This window comes from Diachasma alloeum, unplaced genomic scaffold, assembly GCF_001412515.2.
Source record: "Diachasma alloeum isolate Michigan unplaced genomic scaffold, Dall2.0 Dall_scaffold_00294, whole genome shotgun sequence".
Lineage (NCBI taxonomy): Eukaryota > Metazoa > Arthropoda > Insecta > Hymenoptera > Braconidae > Diachasma > Diachasma alloeum.
In genome coordinates, this window is record NW_021680433.1 from 1111771 (window position 1) to 1127340 (window position 15570).

The 15570-nt window shown below is 35.4% G+C and overlaps 2 protein-coding genes across 2 annotated transcripts in view; one reads left to right on the forward strand and one right to left on the reverse strand.

Moving 5' to 3' along the window:
* Positions 1–5814, forward strand: part of LOC107039185 (protein naked cuticle homolog 1) — a gene marked incomplete at its 3' end in the record, with an annotated part of 26743 nt that extends 20929 nt beyond the window's left edge. Inside the window, 2 exon segments of the mRNA XM_015258681.2 lie at positions 1445–1743; positions 3719–5814. Coding sequence (XP_015114167.1) covers positions 1445–1743; positions 3719–4304 — 885 coding nt within the window.
* The window catches only part of LOC107039184, a 13903-nt gene continuing 3864 nt past the window's right edge, over positions 5532–15570 (reverse strand). The window contains exons 2-4 of the mRNA XM_015258679.2: positions 14556–15533; positions 12078–12614; positions 5532–9853 (exon numbers count right to left, since the gene is read on the reverse strand). Coding sequence (XP_015114165.1) covers positions 9714–9853; positions 12078–12614; positions 14556–15513 — 1635 coding nt within the window. The 5' untranslated portion in view covers positions 15514–15533 and the 3' untranslated portion in view covers positions 5532–9713. The remainder of the gene's footprint in view (positions 9854–12077; positions 12615–14555; positions 15534–15570) is intronic.

Sequence of the window (15570 nt, forward strand, 5' to 3'; positions counted from 1 at the left end):
AGGGTCAAAATAAGGGTCATGAGGGTTACAGCAAGTTTCAGATGAAAGATCCAAATTAAGGATCACGAGGATTCAAATGAGGGTCATATGGGTCCGATTAAGGTTCTAAATAAGGTTCACAAGGATGAGATTAAAGATCACGAAGGTTAAGGGTCTGAGTAAGGGTCAGGGGGGTCATAAGGGTCACTATATATCTCTATATTGTGAAAATCTAAATTGACTTTTGATGATGAAAATTTTGTACTGGAAATTAAGAATAAAAAATTGAGGGTTACAAGGGTCAAAATAAGGGCCATGAGGTTCACAGCAAGTTTCAGATGAAAGATCCAAATTAAGGATCACGAGTATTCAAATGAGGGTCATATGGGTCCGATTAAGGTTCTAAATAAGGTTCACAAGGATCAGATTAAAGATCACGAAGGTTAAGGGTCTGAGTAAGGGTCAGGGGGGTCATAAGGGTCACTATATATCTCTATATTGTGAAAATCTAAATTGACTTTTGATGATGAAAATTTTGTACTGGAAATTAAGAATCAAAAATTGAGGGTCACAAGGGTCAAAATAAGGGCCATGAGGGTTACAGCAAGTTTCAGATGAAAGATCCAAATTAAGGATCACGAGGATTCAAATGAGGGTCCGATTAAGGTTCTAAATAAGATTCACAAGGATCAGATTAAAGATCACGAAAGTTAAGGGTCTGAGTAAGGGTCAGGGGGGTCATAAGGGTCACTATATATCTCTATATTATGAAAATCTAAATTGACTTTTGATGATGAAAATTTTGTACTGGAAATTATGAATCAAAAATTGAGGGTCACAAGGGTCAAAATAAGGGCCATGAGGGTTACAGCAAGTTTCAGATGAAAGATCCAAATTAAGGATCACGAGGATTCAAATAAGGGTCATATGGCTCAGATTAAGGGTCCAAATAAAAGTAACAAGGATCAGTTAAGGGTCTAAATAAGGTTCTCAAGGAACAGATTAAGGGTCAAAATAAGAGTCCAGACAAAGGTCATGGGGGTAAAAATAAGGGTCATGAGTGCGGGCCAGATGAAGAATCCAAATAAGAGTCAGATTAAAGATCACAAAGGTTAAGGGTCTGAATAAGGGTCAGGGGGGTTATCAACTAAGGGTCATAAGGGTCCAAATAAGAGTCTCTATATAACTCTCTATATTATAAAAATCCAAATTGAATTTGGTGATGAAAATTTGGTACTCGAAATTAAGACTCCAAAATAAAGGGTCACGAGGGTCAAAATCAGGGTCACCAGGTGATCTAATGAGGGTCATAAGGGTCAGATTAAGGGTAATCTTCATGGGGTGTTGGAGAAAATTTGAAGGGAAATTTTCCCTTTTTTTTCGCATTTTGAGATTTTTCATTAATTGAGATCGAAAATGTTGTTAATTGATGACTGATTGATGATTAATGATTGCTGTTGACCAGCCTGAACGTGTGATGGAGTCACACAGTGAGGAGGACGCTGATAATGTCCCTCCCCTCAACACAACGAAGCAGGAGGAATTGAGAAAACGAGTTGGACCAGTACCTCATTTTCCATCGCCTTACTCAAACAGTTCCGAGGGTGATGTAAGCGATGACAGTGATGCATCACCAACAATTACACCTTTAACGCCGTTAGTTAATAATCACCGTAAACGCTCTGGGTCAATGCAGAGACAACAGTTACTCGAGATTATACAGGCCAATATGGAGAAGAACAATCTCAGTTTCCATGCATCTAGGTAAATTTTTAAAAATCCTCGATTTTTCGTAAATATTCTGGATATTGAGGGGTCGTGGGACCTTTTTGTTGCTTGTGAAATTATTTGCAAGAAATAATGATGACGATTTCAAGTCATTAGATAATCAGAAAGAATTAGGAGAGTGATTGGAGTTGTATTTGGAGAAATAGAAAAATTTGTTTCCTTACTTTCGTAAATGTCTTGGAAGGTACTGCGTTTGGAGAGAAATGTTGTGGGAACTTTTTGTAGCTTGTGGAATTCTCTACAAAAAAGTTCTCTGAGGTTTTCTTGTAAAATTACTCATTACTGAGATAATTAAACGATGAGTAATTGAATAAGTCAAATTCTATTTAGGAGCATTGAAAAATCGAGTTGTTTATTTTCCTAAATATCTCAGAAACTACTGGGTCTATCGGAAAATGTCATAAAATTTTCATTGTAGTTTAGGAAATTTTCTACGAAAAATTTCTCTGACATTTTCCTCTAAAATCACTCATTACTGAGATAATTAAAGAATGAGTAATTGAATAAGTCAAATTCTATTTAGGAGCATTGAAAAATCGAGTTATTTCCCTAAATATCTCAGAAACTACTGGGTCTATCGAAAAATATCATAGATTTTTTTTTGTAGTTTATGAAATTCCCCACAGAAAATGTTCTCTGAGATTTTCCCCTCAAGGCCCTCATAATCTCACAATGAAGGAATCAACGCTTGATGAACTTCAGAAATCCTTTCAGTAGAGAAAAGCCTCCACCAATTTCCCAATAACCCCTGAAAATACTTAAAAAAAACTAATAACATCGTTAGACATTTTTTAACTCACGAAATTCTCCCCAAGAGTGTCACCTGATAAAAAAACTGATGAAAACTTCACAATGAAAATTCCAAAAAATCCTGAAAACAATTTAAAAAATGAATTTTAATAACCCCAATTTTCCCCAGGAAACGACACCAAACCGATCACCTCCGAGTGCCTTATGAAATTCCCCACAGAAAATGTTCTCTGAGATTTTCCCCTCAAGGCCCTCATAATCTCACAATGGAGGAATCAACGCTTGATGAACTTCAGAAATCCTTTCAGTAGAGAAAAGCCTCCACCAATTTCCCTATAACCCCTGAAAATACTTTTAAAAAAATAATAACATCGTTAGACATTTTTTAACTCACGAAATTCTCCCCAAGAGTGTCACCTGATAAAAAAACTGATGAAAACTTCACAATGAAAATTCCAAAAAATCCTGAAAACAATTTAAAAAATGAATTTTAATAACCCCAATTTTCCCCAGGAAACGACACCAAACCGATCACCTCCGAGTGCCTTATGAAATTCCCCACAGAAAATGTTCTCTGAGATTTTCCCCTCAAGGCCCTCATAATCTCACAATGAAGGAATCAACGCTTGATGAACTTCAGAAATCCTTTCAGTAGAGAAAAGCCTCCACCAATTTCCCTATAACCCCTGAAAATACTTAAAAAAAAATAATAACATCGTTAGACATTTTTTAACTCATGAAATTCTCCCCAAGAGTGTCACCTGATAAAAAAACTGATGAAAACTTCACAATGAAAATTCCAAAAAATCCTGAAAACAATTTAAAAAATGAATTTTAATAACCCCAATTTTCCCCAGGAAACGACACCAAACCGATCACCTCCGAGTGCCTTATGAAATTCCCCACAGAAAATGTTCTCTGAGATTTTCCCCTCAAGGCCCTCATAATCTCACAATGAAGGAATCAACGCTTGATGAACTTCAGAAATCCTTTCAGTAGAAAAAAGTCTCCACCAATTTCCCAATAACCCCTGAAAATACTTTAAAAAAACTAATAACATCGTTAGACATTTTTTAACTCACGAAATTCTCCCCAAGAGTGTCACCTGATAAAAAAACTGATGAAAACTTCACAATGAAAATTCCAAAAAATCCTGAAAACAATTTAAAAAATGAATTTTAATAGCTCCAATTTTCCCCAGGAAACGACACCAAACCGATCACCTCCGAGTGCCGCTGGAGCGTTCGTACACAGACCCATCGTCCCCCTACACCCAGAGAAGTCGTCCCCCCTCAGCGCAGCGCCCCCCCCCAGCCTACCACAAGCCAGTGCGAGAATACTCTCACCACTCGACGTCCCTCCCCAAGCTGACGGCCAAATGTCGTGGGAATCTCCGAAAAACGAGGAACCACCAGAGCACAACACCCCAGAGGAACGTCCCCCCAGCAGCTGGCAAATCCCTGAGGAACAATCTCCAGTCGAGTCCAGTGGTGAACCCCAACATTCTGAATCCCCAGGAGAATCCCCAGAACAATCAGGCCAATGTCAATCAGATGAACAATCAGAAGAACGACGTGGAGTTTGTGCAGCAGGGGAAGAGCAGCAAGAAGCACCAGCTGAAGCATGCGACGAGGGAGCAAGACCAGGCCAGGGCTATGGCACAGGTCGTTCGCTGGCTCGAGAGGGAATTCTCACAGACTGCCGCTGCCAGCTCCACTGGCCGGAGGCATGTCCACGAGCACATCCATCATCATTATCACCATTATCATGCTGAGGCACTTGTCTAAATTTTTTTAAGGAGATTGAAGAGGTGGAGAAGTGGAGAAAATTGTTGCAAGTGGAGGGCATCGGCTTTTTGGGAATTATCTCGACAGGGCGGGGGTTTACGGGAAAATGGGAGAGGACATTTTTTGGGGAGCATTTCGTGGGCTACAAAAAAGGTCCTCAGACTTTTTTTCGTAAATGCAGTGGTTTGGGAGGTAACTGGGAATTTTGGGGAGCCGTTTTTTGGCGTTGGAGGCATTTTTGGAAGTGATGGGAGCTTTTAATTTGGGGATTATCTCGGTAATGGCGGGGTTTAGGGGAAATTGTAAGAGGAGATTTTTTGTGCAGGATTTCGTAAGCTTGAAGAAAGGTCTTGGAATGTTTTTTTGTAGAGCCATTGGTTAAGGAGGTAATTGAGGAATTAGGAAATGGTTTGGGGGAGGAGGGATTTTGCAAGGTGATATGACGAGTTAATTGGTTAGTTATCTCGTTAATGAGTGGGTTTGGGAGGAAATGTTGGAACACATTTTTTGGAGAGAATTTTATAAGCTCGGAAAAATGTCTGATGTCGTTTTGTCGCAAGTCCACTCTTTAACGAGATAATTGCCGAAATAATGGGACTATTTTTCCACTTCTCTACCGAGTCAATCAGCGTTGAAATTTTCCAACTGTATTCGACAGCAAATCTTCAACTTCGAAGATTTTCAAGAATAATCTTTTTACTTTACGGAATTGGGAGATGAAACATCAATTTTTCTTAATCTTTTCCCTCATTTTTTTGATAAATTAATAATTGATGGAAAAAAGATAATTAAATTAATTTTTTTATAAATTTAGTCATTTGCAGGACAAATTAAAAGTTAAATTTAGGCTTTTGTAATTGACAACCCTTCACCTCGTGTCTCCCAATTTCAAACTATTGAATTTATAGACTGACTGAGAGGGCCTACGAACAATTCTCCCCCCAAAAAGCTTAAAAAACCCACAACGTTTAAATAACAATTTTCCAATAATGCAAAACCGAAATAAAATCCATTCGTAAGGTCTTCCTCGCCCTCACTCGTCCCCTCGCGACAATATTTTTGTACGTAGCCTCACGATGAACAAAAAATCGAAACAAAACAGAGTATTAATAAATCTATTTAGTAATAAATCCCCCACTAATTACCCGAAGTAAGTTAATTAAACGTTAATTATAAGAGGAACCCTGGGGAGTGGATGATAATACCGATGATGAAAAATAGAAGATATTTAAATAAATAAAAACTCCCATTTTACTCTTCCATTGAGCAAAACAAAGCCTGATTTTGTTTAATAAAAAAAGTAAAACAGAGGGAAATGTAATTTTGTATTCGAAAAAAACTTTGTAACCGATGTAGATATTTTTTATCATGTAACTCGATTTTTTTTCTATTGATATTTATTAAAACACTTTTTTTATACTGTATACTATTGCGTTGTCAATCAATCAATCCTCACAATTAATCAATTGATGAATCAATCCCATCCTCTCGAAATGTCCCTCAATCATCTTTTTTCAAATTTTTCTCAATCATCTGCTGAATAATTTCTCCCACCATCATTAATTATTTACTAAGTTTATACAATTAGTTCCACACGACGTCTGTCTGGGGGACCAATACAATATGCAAATATAATCGATATTTTTTTTAATCAGTATCCAACCCACTTTTTCTTAATTACTTAACTATTATAATTATATTCTGTATTTATTCATTCATTTTCATTATATTATCAGACATAACTCCAAACACATGTGCCACGTGTATCAGCACAGCACGTTGTTGTTTAATTTAAGGGTTTTTAATTGGTTTTAGTTCATTAATGGGAAATTTTTTGTTCAAATTTTCTCGCTTTTTAGGTTTTCAGGGGCTTTATTTAACTATATTGCATGTGCTTTTAATACAAATCCCTTATAAGCATTCATTTTCAGTTAAAAAAGAAGTTTCAAGTGTTAGGTAAGCTATTATACACGCTCATTACTAATTAAGTTTCAGTAATTAATTAAAATATAGTGAAGACGAATTTGCTGCAGTCGAGTTTTGTTTTTGCTGAATATCTCGGGATCTGATGGGGCTAGGGAAATAAATTTTACTTCGTTGGATTCCTCGGAAAATTTCCGACCTCAACCTCTGGTCACGAACCCGTTCTGCCCCGTTTTTCATGTAAATACCGGGGAAAAACCGTTTTCGCCGAGAAAAACGTCTTTGCTGATTTTACGGGCAACCAGTGGGGCAAAATGGGTTCAATACCAGAGGATGAGATCCGAAATTTTCTGATCTTTCGAATAAAGTTGGATTTATTGTGATTCGATCCACAGATCTCGAGATAATCGGGATTTTGGGTTTCTCAAGACTCGATTGCAAGTCAAATAAAATGGATTACAATTGAATTGCTTTTTAATTCAAGCAAAATTCTCTCTCCCAATACAATAATCAAATACAAAGCATCGGAGTAAATAATAGAAACACTTTTAGTTCATTCCACTTGCACCCAGAATTATCCAAAAGGAAAATTCACGGAAAAAATGATAATATATATTTTTCTTCTTCATCGTTAAGTTGATTAGACTCGAAGACTTTATACATTATTTTCATTGAATTTCATTCATTTTTATACTTATCAATTCTTTGTTAAGGTAATTAGGTTTAATTATGCCGCGGAAAATCGCTGCTGCGCAGGTTTTCAAAAAAAACATCAAAATGCCAAATTGGAGATTGGCCAAAATGTTTGTAAAATTTATTGAAAAAAAATAAATTTCTTATTGATTTGGCGAGTGGTGACAGGTGGGGTCTGATGTCGATTGATAATTAATTCAAGAGGTAATTAAATAATTAACGAGTTCTGAAATTATTTGAAAAATTCAAGTGAGACAAAAACGACTTCACCAACTTCTCGATTATCTCTGTAATTATTGGTTTTAGGAGAAAAATCCATTGAACATTTTTTGTAGCTGATGAAATTCTCTACAAAAAATGTCTTATGACTATTTCCACTCAATCCACTCCTTACCGAAATAATAAAGCAGTTAACAAGTGCCGAAATTATTAAAAAAATTTCAAGCGCGAAAAAAAGTCACCTGTAATTTCTTAATTATCTCCGTAATTATTGATTTTAGAAGAAAAAGTTATTGAACATTTTTTGTAGCTTATGAAATTCTCTACAAAAAATGTTCAGTAACATTTTCCCCTAAACCCCCTCCCCACCGAGATAATCGTCAAATTGACTATCAAAATCCTTCCAACGTGACTAAATCAAAAAAAAAAAAATCTTCAACTGCTTAATTACCTCAATACTATCTAATTTAATTATCAGACAAAATTTTCACCCGACCCTCCCCAAAAAGCTCTCACCCCTCGCCCACAAAATCAATCACCAACTAAAGTCAATAAAAAAAATGTATCACCTCCTGAAAATAATTCCGTGCAATAATCCTACCCTAAATGCTAATCGCTCCTCCCCTCAATTAAAACCTGGCAATGAAAATCGATTACCTCAAACATTGATATGAATACAATACAATCAATAACTTAACCCTAAATTAATTAACAAATCGAATATAGATTTGGTTAATTCAAAGAAAAAAAAATGATTATCATACTACGATTGAAAATGTACAATCAGACGCAAATCCTTGGCAATTAAAATTCATTCACCAATTTTCCCATTCAATCAATCGATCAATTAAAACTCCCTCCCAATCAATCGATCAATAAATCAATAAATCGAGGTGAAAAGGTACCACAACCTCTGAATTAGGTGCTGCATCCTCGAATTGATAAAGAAAAATTGAAACGTTTTCTCTTTTAATTACAATTCATCGATTAATTACTTGGTTTTCTCATGATTACTACAGAATTCGGTCATCTGTACTCGAATTATCTATCTTTCACTCACAATTAATCGTAATGACGCAATTAATCAGTGATCAATCAATTTGCACATTCAACTTAAACCAAAAATACGTAATTGGACCATGATTTATTATTTTCAATCGTTTAACTGCTAGTTTAGGTTGCAATTATCTTGAGCAGTGCTTTGTTTTTTTAAACATGATGTACATTTTATCCTAATTCTCGATCTATTTAGGAGGCTATTGATTAATTAGTGGGATTGTTCTTGTTCAGATGGGGGTTATTACTTTTTTACTGATGATTGGAGGTTTTTGTGGGGCATTTGTACAATTATTTGTTCTCTTGGGATTGAGTGAAGTAAAATTAATGAAAAATTCATTCTTTTCGATTGAATAATTGTCCTTGTGGGGGTTTTATCATCAGATACTTTTCTCGTTGTGATTAACGATGTTAATGGACTTTCCATAATTAGTTTTGATGAATTTATAACGAGAAATAACGTAAATTCGAGGTTTTAGTTCACTCAAATCACAACTTGAGGGGTTTAAACTTCAGAACTTGAATATCTGGGTAATGAGTGGACTTACGACAAAATGCGCCTCGTCATTTTTTCTAGGAAATTGAATTCTCTAAAAAAAATGTATTGTGACATTTTACGCTGGATTCGCTCATTAACGAGATAATGAGAGGTTATTGTTGATGAGTGGATCAAAGTTGAATGAGAAAAAATGTTCCTAATTCCGCGCATATCTGGTTGATTATTGGTTTTAGGGGAAAATGTCATAGAACATTTTTGTTGGGGAATTTTATCAGCTACAAAAAAGGTCCAGTGACATTTTCTCTTAGGACCAATAGTTAACGAGATATTCGCAAAATTAACAGAATAAGTTTTCTTGATTTGACTGGAGTCCCTTCAGAACGTGGAATTATTCAAATTATTCACACAAACATGAGTTAAAGGAGAATTAGAATCGTGTACGACATCAAAAATATACTATTGCAATAGTGCATCAGTGTGCGAATGACAACACCCTGTAGATAATCATTAACCCAAGGTATTTAAATTTAACCTCGTGTCATCCTTATTTCACACAATATCGTGACTTTTTCATTTGCTGGATCCCATGCATGAGTTTCAGTAATTAATCATCAAAAAATCCTAGAAAATATTGCAAATAAAACAGTAAAAATCGTGGAAAAACCAAAATAAAATGTTTTTATGCAAAAATAAAATAACAAAGTGACAAAACGAAACAAAACTCCCATTAAATGCGCGATTATCTCGGCAACGAGTGGACTTACGCCCAAATGTTATAGGACATTTTTTCTGAGGAATTTCATAAGCTGCAAAAAAGGTTGAGACACATTTTGCCGTAAATCCACTCATTAACGGGATAATTGGACAATTCAGGAGGCGTGAGAAATCATTTTGTTACGTTTTCCCCATTTTTAATGAGAAAATAATTAATTAATTAGATTTTTCGGGGAAATTCAGGCGTGGGATCTCGATGCGATTAAATTCCTTGTTAATTAGGTAATATTTCATTCGAATTAAAGTTACGCTCTACCACGTGATTTTTTAGTTCGAGAAGTTGAATCCTCAGTGGTGGTGATTTTCGAAGTGGTTGTTGCCATTCTCTTTGCACGTCCCGTTGATGTTTTATCATTCCTCTCCACATCTGTGCTCTCGCCAGTCCCTTAAGGAGATGGTTTTGATTTTTTTTGTTATTCCAATTGCTCTTATAATTTTTTTTTAGTTCGATTTTTAACGATGGAATTAATTTCGACGAGTCAAATTGAACATCTTTGTTGCTTTCGGAGTAATCTCGGTAACGAGTGGATATACGACGAAAGTGCTCTGGACACTTTTTGTAGCTTATGAAGTTCTCTACAAAAAGTGTTTTTTGGCATTTTTCCCTGAATCCACTCGTTAATGAGAAAATTTCGTTTTTAACAGGATGGAAAATTCGACTTGTTGAGAATGGATTAATTCGGGGTGATTAGAATGTTTTGTTTTGATTAGAGGATTAATTAGGACGAATTAATTCGTGAGGATTAATGGGATGTGGAGGTTTTGACTTGCTCAGTTGGGAAAAGTTAAGGAATAATTTTTAAAGGAAGAAATTTGTGTTAATTTTGAAATTAAAAAAAAGATCAACATAAATTTTAGTGTTTTTTGGGTTGATTAAAATTACATTTATCTTCTTAACGAGTAGTTTTATCGAGAAATGTCAGATAACGTTTTTGTAGCTTATTCAGTTCTCTACAAAAAATGTTTCCTGACATTTTTCCCTAAATCCAATCGTCAATGAGAAAATTTCGTTTTTAACAGGATGGAAAATTCGACTTGTTGAGAATGGATTAATTTGGGGCGATTAGAATGTTTTGCTTTGATTAGAGGATTAATTAGGGCGAATTAATTCATGAGGATTAATGGGATGTGGAGGTTTTGCCTTGTTCAGTTGGGAAAAATTAAGTAATATTTTTTGAAGGAAGAAATTTGTTGCAATTTTGAAACAAAAAAAAAGTTTAACCTAAATTTTATTTTTTTTAGGTTGATTAAAATTAAATTTATGTTCTTAACGAGTAGTCTTATCGAAAAATGTCAGACAACTTTTTTTGTAGCTTTTGAAATTATCTGCAAAAAATGTTCTCTGACATTTTCCCGTAAACCTAATCATTAACGAGACAATTTCGTTTTTACAGGAAGGAAAATTCGACTTGTTGCAAATGAATTAATTGGGGGATTAATTAGACCCAATTATTTCGTGGAAATTAATGGAATATAGAGGGTTTCATCGAACGTTTGGACTACTTTAGCTGGGAAAAATTAAATTATGGTTTTTAAAGGAAGAGATTTGTGTGAATTTTGAAACAAAAAAAGTTCAACATAACTTTTAGTGTTTTTTGGATTGATTAACATCGCATTTGTCGTCTTAACGAGTAGTTTTATCGAAAAATGTCAGAAAATGTTATTTATAGCTTATAAAGTTCTCTACAAAAAATGTTCTCTGATATTTTTCCATAAATCCACTCGTTAACGAGAGAATTTCGATCTTAAAAAGACGAAAAATTCGAATTGTTGCAAATGGATTTGCAACAATGATGTTAATGGATTCGGAATGATTAGTTTGTTTGTTTTGAGTCAGAGGATTAATTAGGCCGAATTAATTCGTGCGGATTAACTGGATGAGGAGGATTAACTGAAGGTTTGAACGATTTCAATTGGGAAAAATTAAAAAATCATTTTTGAAGGAAGAAATGTTTCAATTTTGAAAAACGATAATTAAATAATATTATCCAGGCCATCGCCTGTTATTACCATCTCCTTAAATTTGAATAATCATCAAGACCCCCTCTCAACCTAATCAAAACCCCTCAGGAAATGAAAAATCAATAAAAACCCGGTGATGAAGTGATAAAACCCAAGAATTCCCTCAATTCTGCCTTAATCTTCTTAAAAAAACCTTTAAAAAATCACCACTTTCCTCTAAAAAAATCCTTCGACATTTCCTTCAAGCCCCCATCTCCAAAATAATCCCAAACTGAACAAAATAAATTATAAAAATAAATAAAAACAAGAAACCCTTTCATTCTATCGTTTTTATTCACTTCACTAACGAAAAAAAATTATTCCTCCTCAAAATAATCCCTCAATAATACTTTTCATTAATAATATTGAAAAAAAATTAAATATCGTTTCATTCCTCCACACGTTATCCCTCCATTAACAAAAAAAAAAAATTCATTTCCCCTGAAAATAATACCTCGGCTCAATAATATTCACCGAAAATAAAAACCGTTTCGTTCTTTCGTGTTTTACCACTTCACCATTAATAAAAAAATTCCCCTAAAAAATAATGCCTCAATAATACTTGGGATCAATAATATTCAATCGATGAATGGTAAAACATCACTCACCACGCAGTTTCGTTCTGGGTGCAGTACTGGTTTGCTTAATAGTTTTCTTCATCTCCACCTTCTTCGCATCATTACGCTTTCCCTCCTCCGTATTATTTATAACTGGGCTCTTATTAGCCCGATTTAATGCACGTTTAGCTCGTGACGGTACTTTAGCAACTGATTTGGCAATGGCCAGTGCTTTGTTAGTGATTCGTTTTTTATTACGACTGCTTCTCATTGGTTTTTTATCATCTTCATCGCTCGATTCATCTTCGGATGACGACGACGATGTGTCGCGTTTTGATCTCTTGCGTTGGCGTTGTTTTCCTTTGACGGTGCTTTTTCTCTTCTTCAATTGTGACTCGTCTTTGTACAGGGATAAGTCAAGTCCGTCTGGATGCTCCTCTGTTACACTTGGCTTTTCAGAGACACCAGCCTCCACGTCTATTGCTCTTTTCAGTATATTTTCCGTACGCAAAAGCTCGATTTTCGTCAACTGAAACTTATTCTTGTCGATTTTGTTGAGGTTCAGGTTCGTCAGTATGCAGTCGAAGTCTGAAAATTAAATTAAATTGCAAATTTTTGTATTGAATTCCCTGAAAAAAATTAATAATTACATTTTTTACAATTCTTTTGACATTTCGATAATTGTTCAATTAAATTGCTCAATCTTGATAAGAGTAGATTGATAATACAATTTTTAAAGCCATTCTTTTAAGGGGAAATTTTTTTCCAGTTTCTTAGGGTTAAGGATCAATTGTTGATAAATTATTCAAGTGAAATTATCCCAATGCAATTATCTCAATAAGAATGAATTGATAATAAAATTGTAAAAGCCATTTTTAAGGGGGAAATTTCTAATGAAAAAATATCCTTTAAAATTAATCTCTAAATCTCTAATTCATAAGTAGATAAATAACCATTTAACAACAGAACAATAAAAAAAACATTTAACAAGTAATCGAATGCATCAAGTAAAATGAAAAAACCATCGACATTTTCCTCTAGAATAATTTATCAACGAGATATCTGGATTTACAAGTGATGCCATAATTGAAATTGAAGGAAACATCTTCATCAATTCTTTAATCATCTCGATAAACAGTGAATTTACCAGAAAATGTTGAAAACATTTTTTAGATGAGAAAATCCTTAATAAAAAAATATCCTTTAAAATCCCCTCTAGAATAATTTACGAAAAGTCCCTCTTCATCAATTCTCGAATCATCTCAATAAACAGTTGAACTGACAAAAAAAACGCTGAGAGACATTTTCTCCTGAACCCAAACATTGACATCATAATCTCCGAATTAAAAATTGCAATTACCTCAGCAAAAAAACTATCTCTCAAATGACTAATCTAAAAATCAAGCAAATTATCCTCTCGAAATGATCCCAGACTCCCCTCAATTATGACTAAAATTCCGAACTGAACCAAAAAAAAAAACAAGCAGGGGGTTGAGCCTATTCAACTGAAGAGATATGATTGTTTCTTTATGCGTTGTTAGTCTTTTTATCTTTCATCTCTACCAACTTCATTGGTAGTAAGCTTCCGAATGGATCCGTTGCAATTCTATTTTTTAAAAATAATCAGAAGATAAAAATTCTGTTTTGTTGTGAATAAAAACGTTCAGTTTCTGTAAGACGCAAATTCTCTGATTTTCTCAATTTTCAAGGAAAACAAGAGGAAACTTCGTGCCAAACTTCAGATTAATATGTCAATTTTTTCCAAAGTTAAAGTGCAAAGACGGATTTTTAGCGAAAAATCGAAAAATTTGAATTCCTCGGGAACTTTGCATGAATCACTTGCATGAATTGGGCATATTCCAATTGGTTGGAATAGGAGACATTGAGATGAATATTTTGAAAAAAAAAATTCAAATCGGTTGAGTAGTTTTTGAGATATTCAAGAAAATAGATTTGGATACAAAGTCGAATATCTCCTAAACTATCCATCCGATTTAGCCCATCTTCAATACCAAACATTTTAGTGCCAAGAGGAAACTTTGTACCAAATTTCAAATTAATATGTCAATTTTTAGGAAAACTAGAGTGCTAACAAAAGTTTTCAGCGAAAAACCGAAAAATGGAAATATCTCGAAAAGTTTGTATGAACGGATATAGATATTTTGATAGATTGCGACAGAAGACATCAAGACGAGTATTTTGAAAAAAAAAATTAAGATCGGTTGGATAGTTTTCGGGATATTTGCGAAAAACGATTTAAAAACAAATGATGATTTCTCAAAAATGGCTGAACCGATTCAGCTGAACTTTAGCACAGCCTTAGTCCTCATTAATACCTATAATCTCACAAAATTTCAAATTTTTTTGAATTATTTTAGCCCTTTATTCGTTTAATTTTCTAAAAGTTGACCATCCAAAAGTTGTCCTCAAACTTCGTATTTTTACGTTTCAGACCATTCTCCATAATTTCCATGCAAAATTAGAGAACCGAAAAATCGAACGATTTCAATTCTACCCCCGTCGACTTACCAGTAAAATCATAAAAATCAGGTGAATAAATTTCCCCATTATTCTTGTCCTGCGAGAGCCAGCGAATTCTGATGCGCCTACTGCTCTTATAAATATTCTGCATGGCCTGACACACGTAGAAGCTCCCCTCGGCATTTCTCACCGCGAGAAACTCATTCTTATAGAACACAATAAGTTTGTCATCGGCATTCTTATTAGCCACCGGTTTGCTAAGTGTCTTAACTATCAAGGCAATCTCTGGCAAGGGGCTCTGATAGGGCTGTGTCTGAACTCTGTTTCTCTTGGGTTTGCTGCCCCCCTCCCCAACACCCCCCTTAAGATCCTTGAGCTCGCGTGATTTTCTCTTGACAACTCTGGGTGTAGTTGCAATCTTCATCTCTGCTTTGAGTGGTGACGATGTCTCTGGTTTAGTCGGTGTTTTTTTCTGTACATTTTGCGAACTTGGCTCCTCCTTCTGGGGTGTCTTGGGGGTTTGAGTGGTCTCCGGGTCCTTCGAGCCATTGTTCATCGGTGATTTCTTCTCCTCTGGCTTCATCGACTCCCCAGGCACATCGCCAGGGCCCTTTTCAGACTCGATCAAACTCTCGGGACTCAGATTGTTGTTTCTGTTGACTTCTGACTGTTTTGGAATTGTCTCCTGGTCCAACTGGGCTTTCACACCCTCGACACCGTTCGCCAGGGACTTTTCCGCCTCCGGCTTGTCACCGTTGTTGCTGCTGTACTGCTGGCCTGGGTACACTGGACCCCTGTGGTCCTGCACCAGGCTCAGGGGCTGCGAGGCTGGCTGAAGGGTCACGTAACTCAGACCACTGTTGCTCAGGGGCTTCATTGAGGCTGTTGAGTCCGCACCTGGGGACACTTTCTGGGCCATCGCCGTCATTGGGAGCATTGAGTGACCTGTTGGGGGCGCCGAACTTGGCACTCCTGGCATCGGTGATTTTATCGCTGATGCACTCATTGTTTTGGGGGGTTTCTAAGCTGAAAAAAAATTTTTTTGTGATTTTTTTATTTTTTA